The sequence below is a fragment of the Pomacea canaliculata genome, linkage group LG8, assembly GCF_003073045.1.
Source record: "Pomacea canaliculata isolate SZHN2017 linkage group LG8, ASM307304v1, whole genome shotgun sequence".
Classification (NCBI taxonomy): domain Eukaryota; kingdom Metazoa; phylum Mollusca; class Gastropoda; order Architaenioglossa; family Ampullariidae; genus Pomacea; species Pomacea canaliculata.
Genome location: NC_037597.1, coordinates 24,182,168 through 24,192,813, shown reverse-complemented (window position 1 = coordinate 24,192,813; position 10,646 = coordinate 24,182,168). Strand labels below are relative to the sequence as shown.

Genomic DNA, 10,646 nt, shown 5'->3' with positions numbered 1-10,646 from the left:
TGTCAACTTGTGGCTGACAGTTATACAGTAATTATGATCCACACACACTAATACCACCTTTAAGGCAATGTTTACAGTCACTTAAATACCATACGGTTCTTACTAAAATTTGTCTTATCTATGAGGGGATCCGGTACATTCCATGCAATCCGGACTTTCAGATGCTAGGGGTGGTAACGCCCGTTATTATATCAAGTAAATACACACACTGTCGACTTACCTGTCAAAAATGTTTCTGCAAATTCCGTCTGTATATTAATGTGTCCTCGTTGTGAGTCCCTGCTGACAGTTGCAGACTCGTCAGTCATCGCCATCCTCCTCGGTTCGCATTCCGCGTCAGACAGGGACGACGGAGAGCAAAAGGGAGACAGCGTGGTGTCCCATCCCAAACACGTGACCTGGATTGTTCTATGTTGTAGTACGAACAGAAATGAAGAAAGCCAGGTTCAGACTACCAACAAATGTTCATGACAGTTCTCTAACTTCATTACAGTTCTCTATCTCAAGCGTTTGAGCAAGGTGATGGTAGGAAGGTAATGATGTGTTGGACGATAATGTAATTACTGACCACGTGCTTCCTTCGCACTGACGACGATGTCGAAAACTAACTTTAAAGTCCTTGTTTCTCAATCTTTACACGTTCACACACATTACAATCTAACGGGCCAAGAAGCTAATGCTTTCACAAGACATTTTGACAGAAAATAAGGAACATATCTGACCACATAACTATTTCATGTAATTATACTAGCATACAGGATAATTGCAAATAAGCAGCAGCTCAAAATGCTAATGCATTCAATGATTCAATGATAAAGTTTTAATGTCCAAGACCTTTTTAAGGAAGGTTCAGTTTATTGTGCAATTTGTGTTTTAATAAAGAAATTATTTCCCTTAATTAATGAGCAGCATTTTGATTTTCTGTCAGCTTGCAACTTATGGCTACGGAAGATGATCACAGAATTCTTTCTGTGAGACTGGTACCTCTGTTGGTGCTCACAAACCACAAGAAATATTCAATGAAACATTCTGGTGAACACTAAAACTTGAATTGAACCACCAACTGGGTAATATAATACACAATTTTAGAAAAATGTTAGGTTGTACTTTGCTGTTGATGTTGTGGAGACAACAACTTACCCGCATAAAGACGACGACCTGGAAAAGATCATCGATTAACATGGAAAAAATTTGGGCAACACCAAGAAAGAAACCATTTTAGTAAAAGTTAGTGTTTGCAACCATAATGCATGCAAACCTAGGAAATAGAGTGGTTGACATAGAAGAATTTATGGTTAAACAAAATTCATCAAATGAAAGTCTAACAGTTCTAAAAAAAAAGTGTTGCCTTCACCATTTAGTCTAAAATGAATAGTGTCCATCTTTCACAATTTTAAAACTTATCGTAAACAATTTCTTCACTGTCTCAGCAGATTATTAAAATATTAGCATCACAGAAAAAGAAAAGTGGTTGTGGTGTTGATGGCAGACGTATTTTAAAATGTCTGAAGATTAAAAACTCACTCACCACATAAACGATTACATACCTTTGTATTTTTTCTAATCATCGTCGTCTGCGTCCATCCGTTGGCCTTTCACAATATTTGACTGACTGGCTGGATGGATGTTTGATCCTCACACTTTCTACTTTTGTTTTTCACTTACACTAAGCTGACTTCTCCTGCCAAAATTTTTCTGTTCATCGACTATCGTAGTAGCGAATATACAAAAAAGTTTTGATAGAGATGGCAGTTTCAAAGAGAGACATAATGTCTTATTCAAATTACGACTAAAAAAAATTTTTAAATAAACCTTTTTTTAAAAAAAAATTAAGATTAATTTTTATTTTTGTTTCTCGACTATCGTATTGAACATATGCTTAATCACCTGCTCACAAGCATATTTGTATCCATGTAACCGTGCAAGAAACCTTCCGATTAACACACATGAATACCACACGCACGCACACACGCATATTTACTTTTTTTCTCTTTTTTTCTGAAAAGTTATCGGAACATTTTACATTAAATATATGGTGTTCCAGATACTTCTCTCTTCTTTACTTTGAATTACATAGTCGATATAATTATATATAACAATGGAAAATAGTCATTAGGGAAATTATTTTTTTAGTTTGTTTTCACTAGTTTCTGTGTCGTTTCCCTCCATATTTGTCTAAAAGTATGCACACACACACCACACGTAAGAAAATATAAAGACGGATGCATAAAAAATTCAATAGAACCACTTCATAAGAAACATATAAAACCTACAAATCTCAATGCCTTCAATAAAGAAGGAAACCATCCGAGCTCATAGCACAGCTACTTATAATCAGATGTAAAGATATACTCTTGTTGTCCTGCCACGTGTCATGACCATTAAATTGTCTCTCTGAGTGGTTGGCAAGATGAGTTGTAGCCAGTCAAACAATACATCAGACTTAACTACACCAGTAAGTGAAATTAACTGTCTGGATCACCAATCTGTGAACCCTGCTGATATACTGACCTATGAGGCAGTTCAAGTTGTTGATAAAATAACACACTGTGGCTTCACAAACATTTTTGTTTTTATTGGAGTCCCGGCAAACCTCCTGACCATGATCGTGTTTTACCGCCAGGGACTGCGAGACCGGATGAACCTCTGTCTCTTCTGTCTCGCCTTCACTGATCTCATGTTCCTCGCATCATATGCTCTAATCGTCTCATACTGCTTGATAGGAATCGCTTTTCCTGACGAGAAAGACTTTTATAAATGGTTTTTCATGAAACATGGCTTGTATTTTAAGTTCGGGTTTGGGCATTCCTCAGGTTGTCTGACGATGATCATCGCCGTCGAGCGGTGCGTGTGTGTCGTGTTTCCCATCAAATCCTCGTCAGTCATCAGCACCAAGACGATGGCCATCATCCTCTTAGTCACCTTCATCGTCATACAGCTTTTGTGTTCGGTGTACATTGTCAAGGAAAATATGACAGTCGTGAGAGATACAACCACTGGAAAAGATATCATCACACTCATTACTAGTGAACTGTACCTCAGTCATCCTATTTTTAGCATCATCGAAAATGTTGTTCTTTCTTTTGTTCCATTCTTAAATTTTATTATCGTGCTTTGTACGACAGCCATCACGGTGATTACACTGCGCAGCGCCATGGCCTGGAGAAAGTCGACAGCCAGGTGATAAATGTTTAACTATCATTATTTCCACTAAATTCTACTTTAAGATTTTGAAAGCTAAATGTCTACAATTTCTTCGAGATATTCTCAGAAACCAAATAATTCGTCTAAAATGCTCATCGTACTGTTATGTGCTGGTTGCCTAGAGATATTACGATCAGTTTGCTCCTTCTTACACTTATTTTATTCATCCTACCTTAACATCCCTGTTATTTATTTTTTCAGCTCGTTCCTGAAGGGTCAGGCAGTGTTGATGCGGATGCTTGTCGCAGTCTCCTCTGTGTACATCCTGTGTGCAACTCCTACTATCATCCTGGCACTGGTTCGATTCGCAGTCCCAGACTTCCGTTCTGATGGCCGTTATAGTAATTTGTTCCTGGCTGCACACGGTGTGTTTTTTCTTCCTTTCATACTTAACTCTTCCGTCAACTTTTTTGTGTATACAAAAATGTCTTCAAGGTTTCGCCACGAATTACAAACATTGTGTCTCTGTACTAAGATAAATATAACAAAATCTGTTGTTGTTAGCACTATCAATCATGTTCAAGCGGAATAATATTTTTCTTTTTTTTTTTTGATGGTTTTTTTTCTGACATAATCAGATCAGCTGTAGTATTATTTTACTTGAACTGTAAAAGCCATGAGTTTACTTTTTGTGCAAATACTTATTATCATACCGGAATCAATCGTATTCTTTCACGAGACTCAGTGAGTTTGAGCAACGCAACATACTTGAACATTTTATAATAAAGATGTAAATTTATAATTTCCTGAAATATCAGAAAAGTTCCTCAATGGCAGGTTTGGGCATGACAGCATTAACGGTGACCAAGAGGTTAAAGTAAAAATTGATAAATATGTGTTTTCTTTGAAAAATAACTCACAAAAAGTTATTTTTCTAGCTATTGACATCGGTTTTATTCTCTAAGCCTTCCAAACTCTTTGAGATTCTTTTCATACTAAATTTTAATAATCCTTGAAACTTGCATAATATATATTTGTATTATTGAGACAGTGGGTTTAAAAGGCCAGACACCGGTCGAAAAATTGTCAAAAATTTTTCATTTTGGCCATTTTCAGATTACTTCATACTGTCAAAGTTCATATTTTGTTCTATTCACTCGCCAAGTGGTTTTTCATAGAATAATCTAGAAATATGTCTATTTTGTCAATGAAAACAGCTACTTCTATCCTATTTACTTTTCCCGAGCGCAGAATTAGCGAGAATAGAGAATGTTTGAGACATAGCAACACACCTCGCCACGTGGGCAACTGTGTCACATCGTATATCGGTCGAAAGGTCATGACATGAATTTTCAAACAAAGGCTGAGTCAAAACCCTTAGAAGGCCCCAAGCTATGATACAAGCTCTTTTCTAGACGACACAAAGGGTCGGAAACTTCCTTATATGGACGCATGCGTAACATACTTTGCATATAGCCAATCAGAATTCACTAATGCCGACCTAGACGGGGTCATAGGGCACACGAACACGCTTCGGCTGTGCTCGGTATCCACAAGGCAACTGTCATGGCCTCCGGATGTATAAACAATGGCGACAGCAAGTCAAAGCTTGTTCTGGGATATTTTCTTTTCTAAGACATTAACGTTGATATTAAATGTTTATTGTGCCTGTCAGACGCTCATTTCTTCTCACAATACCACGTGCAAAAAAATAAAAACCACGTGGACATTTTTAGACCGTCGTAGCAGCTAAAAAAAGTAACTTAGTGAACCGAATTCGGCTGTCGAAATCACCATCAGTCATGTGGTAAGCGAGCTGAAAATAAAGCGAAGTTTTCATTTCTGCTGCGAATCTCGGTAGTAATCAGGACTAGATGTGAACATTTACAAATTTGAGTCAACTTGCAATGCTAGTTATTTATGTACTTTGTCAGGAATGTAGGGAAACAGAGCTTACATCATTTGCACAGAAAACAAAGGTTGGGTGGGGGTTGGATGGTCTTACTCCAACCAAATGTAACAAACAGAATGTGAAGACAATTATGTATAGCATTCCTAACAAACAATGAAAACTGCTATCTAGTCAAGTTTGAAGCCATTCAGTGTCTAGAGAGCACATCATTGTCAGCCCCCTAAAAGGCCAGACAGCTATAGTGCTTTTCCCAGAAATCTTTGACAGAAAATAAGATACCCCCTAGCCACAAAAATCAACCATCTTTAATCCATGTGACTACAGAGGTAATTCATAAAATAATCCTAGCATACAGAGGAACAGAACATGAGCAGCTGCTCAAATTCTGGTGCACCAGTGATGTATCTCTAGATTTCATGAATAGGTTATTCTTATTCCTATTTGCCCCCAGTGGAGCATAGGGCTGCAAGAATTGGTTATACTCCCCTATAAGCTTTTGAAATAATTTCTTTAATTGATGTTCATCCCATCACCCTGCAACTGAAGGCTAAGAAAGATGAGAGTGTTTCCTACTAATGCTGCTACTTCAGTAGATGCTCGCAAAAATTGGAAGCAATATGTGACATCATCACTAAATGTTAGATAGCAAAAGACCAAAGATGGCAAAAACCATGAAGCTAGTGGACACTGAACTTCTATATAACTAACTAAACCTATAACTGTGTTGCTCAATGTTTGCAAACACCATTGTTTTTATTACTGTGTACTTCTCTGAAGCCTGGTCAGCAGTTGGGTACACAACACAACCATGTTGACTTTTCTAAAAGTGAATAAAATAATTAATTTTATTAGTAATGTTAAAGTTATATGTAGTAACACATTGAAAGATGGTTATATTTTTCATTCAGCAGGTAAATTACATGAAAGGCTTAGATAAAACAAAGTTACTAAGCTTGATATTTCTGCTCGCGCTTTTTCCGTTCATTGTTTTTGTTACAGTTTGTTTACTTAAAATCCCTATAACTTTATATTGACATGTGATACAGGCCTAAAATTTGAATGAAGTTTTCTTCATACATATGTAAACATTTCAGTGAGAGCTTTTTAAAAAATATTTAGTGGTTTAGTAGTTACTAAGCTTTCACTTTGTTTTCCTTCGCCTTTTCAGTTTCTTGTTTTAGTAAGCTTGTTTAGTTCAAAAGCTTATAACTTTATATTGCCATGTGATACAGACCTAAAATTGGGTTGAAGTTTTCTTTATTCATATTTAAACATTTCTATGAGAGCTTTTAAAAAAATATTGAGTAGTTTAGAAGTTACTAAGCTTTAAGTTTTTCTTTCAGCGATTTCTCAGTTCCTTGTTTTGGTTAGAGACTGTTTACTTCAAAAGCTAACTCCTTCTTTTTGACAAGAGATATAGATCTGCAATTTGGTTGAGCTTTTCTTCATACAAATTTAAACATTTCTATGATAGATTTTAAAAAAATACTTAGTAGTTTGGTAGTTATACCGTTTTACATCAAAATTTCTTAAAATTTAACACACTTTTTTACAAAAAAAATTATAAAAAAAAACTAAGAGGAATTCGCAAATTCTTTATCATAGAAATGTAGATCTGTCTTTTAGGTAACTATTTCAAAAAGAATTTTGAGTCTACTCACAAAATTGAAGAAGTTTTTAGCTTTTAAAATTGTTTGTTTTGGCGCCATTTTGGATTGTTTCCATGGCAACCGATAGCGCGAGGAGTGCAGTAAAACCATTTTTTGAAACTTCATTCAAGGGCTAAATAGCTGATACAAAAAAATCCGCGCTATCCGGTGAAACAAAAAAAATTTTTTTTCGACCGGTGTCTAACCTTAACCTGTACTTAAAGCTCCATCTTAAAAATCGTTTGTAATCTTGTCCAAGTCAATCTCTTTAAGCAGTCAACAGGAATGTGTGCGTGTGGGGTAGGATGTTGACAGTTTAGTTTAACCTCTTGACCTGTACTAGTTGACGTACATGTTCTTCAACAGTGCTCTGCCGGGTCACATGACCAATCTAGTCGAGTTTGCTTCACTGGTGACTTCTTGTGACTGCTGTCTATTTATGTAAAAATAATACATTATTATCATATAGTAATACCTGGGTCTTATAAGATTGTGTGACGAACTATATATTCTTCATGCGCTTTCTAAAAACGAAACGAAACAAAATAAAACCGACAAATATAGAAATACAGAATAAGATTAAACACAGAATAGACACAGACCACACATTTCAACACACACACACACATGTGTATGTATATTCAACATGGCACTAAATTATATGTGAAATATCTCTGGCGTTTGAGAATGATTACTTTAAACAATGATTTTTGTTTTCTCGGTAAATAGGAATTTTGCATCGGTCTTTCACTGATGGAGTTGGTGGTGGTGGTCATGACAGATTTCTCACATAAATGTTTTAATGTTCTCCGAAATAACTTTCCCAGCTGCGTGTCAAAGAGTTCTTATACAACCCCAGCAGCACCTGGATTAAACCCCTTTCTATGCTTACCTTTCTCGATTTACTGTATCGTAGTTATGAATATGAATATTAATACAATTAATTAACTCAAGGAAAAAGCAAATAAAATAATCGCGAACATGAATGAAGATCATCTGCGAGATAACAAATAGGGGAAAAAAAAGAAAAAAAAAGCGAAAGATATTTTAAGACAGGTGTGTCTGAAGAGCAGACTTGAAAGTTTTGAACATAGACACAGTTCTAACAAAAAGCCACACTTTGTTCGTTAGTCAACAAGCGGGTTTACATGAGTAACATCTCTCCCTTTGTAAAGTAGAGGACAAGGACCTATGAAAGCTGATGAGTGTACTCGTTTATACAAATATTTCAAGGTTATTAATTCTTATAAAACTAATGAAATCAGTTACTGTTATACTCTGTTAGGTTGTCAGTACATGAGGTAATAAAGGAAAACAAAGTGGAACTATTTTCTGTCTCTCGTTCACTGATTATATTGACTCAGGACAAACATTCTACGTGCTCTCTAACATCAGGTGAAAATTTAAAATTAGTTTGTATTGTGAAGAAAAACTCCGATAGCGGATGAATCTACTACAAAGTCTTGACTTCTACACAGGTAAAGAAATGGTTTCTGTTGGGGCGTTTATAATAATAGAGGGGTCATGTCTCTCCTACTTGGTCTGTAGTTATAAAAGACTGTGGTTATAAAAGAGTTACACATCACTTCAGCCATAGACAGCAGTCAGATACCTCCCTGTCTTGCCTTTGGTCCATAATTACTACTCGTAGATGAGTTTTACTAGGTTAAATAGTTTTCAATTTATTTTTTCTGGTATTTGTGTTTGATCTGATGATTATAAAAATATCAATGTTAAATACATTGTAAACTTTACTAATTGCTGCCTTCACCCGCAACAGAACTGTGTTTCAGTCTGTAGTGCAGTGGTAAGCATCATCGTTCGGAAACAGACTTTATTCTTTTACTATTTTCTTTTGCTCTGAACTTTCATTTTGACTTAAAGATGAGTATAATAAAAAAATATGTTCCGTAAATTTGGGGAAATAGACATTATCAGTCTTGTAGGAAGAGTGTACCTCTAATTGTATTTATAAATTGCTGTGATGAGGACAGTACATAAGCAGCAGAGGACATTGGAATATTTTCCTTTTGATAATAAATTATATCAGTCTATAAAGCTTAACTTTACAAACGTTCTTTATGTACATTCTTCACGAGCTCGTCTTTCACGGTGTGACAACAGTGAAAGTGAAAGTTGAATTATTCCATCTTAGTTTACAGCCCGCACCTCCTTCTATTGTGTCTCCTGCTTCCTCCTCCTCCTCCTCCTCCTCCTCCTCATCATCATCATCATCATCATCATCATCATCATCATCATCATCATCATCATCATCATCATCATCATCAATGATAACCCTTTAGTGACAATGGTAGAGAAGTGGATAGGAGAGTAGTTAGAGCACCTGTCATCAAACTGAGAGCGCTAGTTCGATACCCAAGAAGCGCAGCAAACATCTTCCAGTCGACTGACTCCATAGAGCAGCGGTTCTCAACCTGTGGGGCGCGACCCCCTGGGGGTCGTGACGTGGCTACAAGGGGGTCGCGAACGTGGTCCTTTTTTAAAGTTTCTTATACCGGTGTTAGTGAAAGTAGCTTAGATTGTGTAACCGAGTGGTGAGGGCGATTAACTCCAAATCTCTTCTCCCTATTCAAGTACACTGTCTCGGCATGCAGTGACTTCTCACTTCCAAAACTCAAAACACAATCCCCCTCTCAACAATTAAGCCTCCAATCTCCCTCCTCTCGAATTTTGCCCTCTCTCTCCCCCAATCTCTCATCGCTGACTCCCCTGTCCCTCTCCAGTCACACCTCTCTCTTTTTTTTTTTAAAAAAAACATCTAAAAGGCACGCATTCAGGAAACGTCCATCATTCACACCCTTTCGCCCTCGCACGTGCTCAGTACTAGTACTCTAGGTCCCTGACAGAAGGCCATGACCAGGCAGTGCGGGGTGGGGGCTTAAGAACGACCAATGGCTGCTGCTAATGGCATATTTATCGGACATATTTGAGAAGCTGAACGTTGTGAATACTTCTCTGCAAGGGAAGGACACCACCATATTACAAACAACTGACAAGATGAATGCTTTCGTCCGAAAAATTTCGTTGTGGACGCAAAAGATACGCCAAGAAAAGGACACAAAAGATACGCCAAGAAAATATTTTTGATATGTTTCCGTGCTTGTGTAAGTGCAAGGCTGACAACTTGAATCTTGATCAGGTGAAGAATGTAATTATTGCCCATCTAAACGGACTGCAAGAAAGGTTTCAGCATTACTTCGCTGAAATTGATGTAACTAAATACGATTGGATTCGTAATCCATTTCTGGCTGATCCTAGCACAAGCGGGTTGTCCACGGAAGAAGAAGAGCAGCTCATCGACCTTTCAATAGTGACCAATCCCTGAAAATGGTCTTCCAAACAACACCAGTGCCAACATTCTGGATTAGCGCCAACGGTGAATATCCTCTCCTTTCTGAGAAAGCAATGAAAGTTCTTCTAACATTTTCAACTTCGTATATGTGTGAGCAAGGATTTTCAGCATTAACAGCACTGAAGTCTCAATACAGAAATCGTGTGGACGCAGAGGCTGAGCTGCGAATAGCAGTGGGTACGAACATCGCACACAGGTTCGCTTCTCTATGCAACAGCAAGCAGGCTCAACCTTCTCATTAATCAAAGTGAGTGTCCAATAAAATAATATTTATTAGCACCGCAAAATTTGCTTTAGTAAAATTTCATTAACAGTTATACTTCTTGCAGATACGAACTTTGTTCTTCCGTTGTTGATTTCCTCGACGCGGCGTTCGAGGTTAGCTAAGGCTCCCCCTCTCTTCCACCGACCTAGCTGGCTAAGGGGGGTCGCGGACTTACCGGTGTTCGTCAGGGGGGTCGCCACAAGTAAAAGGTTGAGAACCTCTGCCATAGAGGTTTGAAGAAGATAAAGCTGCGACGAAAAAGAGCACAGCTTGCCCAGTGATGCTGGTGCTGATGTAAAGTGG

At 37.4% G+C, this 10,646-nt stretch overlaps 1 protein-coding gene across 1 annotated transcript; it reads left to right on the top strand.

The window, feature by feature from the left end:
• The first annotated feature begins 2,410 nt into the window (after window positions 1-2,410).
• On the top strand, window positions 2,411-3,736 carry LOC112570459. The gene is made up of 2 exons (XM_025248882.1): window positions 2,411-3,033; window positions 3,406-3,736. Exons 1-2 carry the CDS (start codon window positions 2,411-2,413, stop codon window positions 3,734-3,736), a joined length of 954 nt encoding a protein of 317 aa, XP_025104667.1.
• The last annotated feature ends 6,910 nt before the right edge of the window (window positions 3,737-10,646 follow it).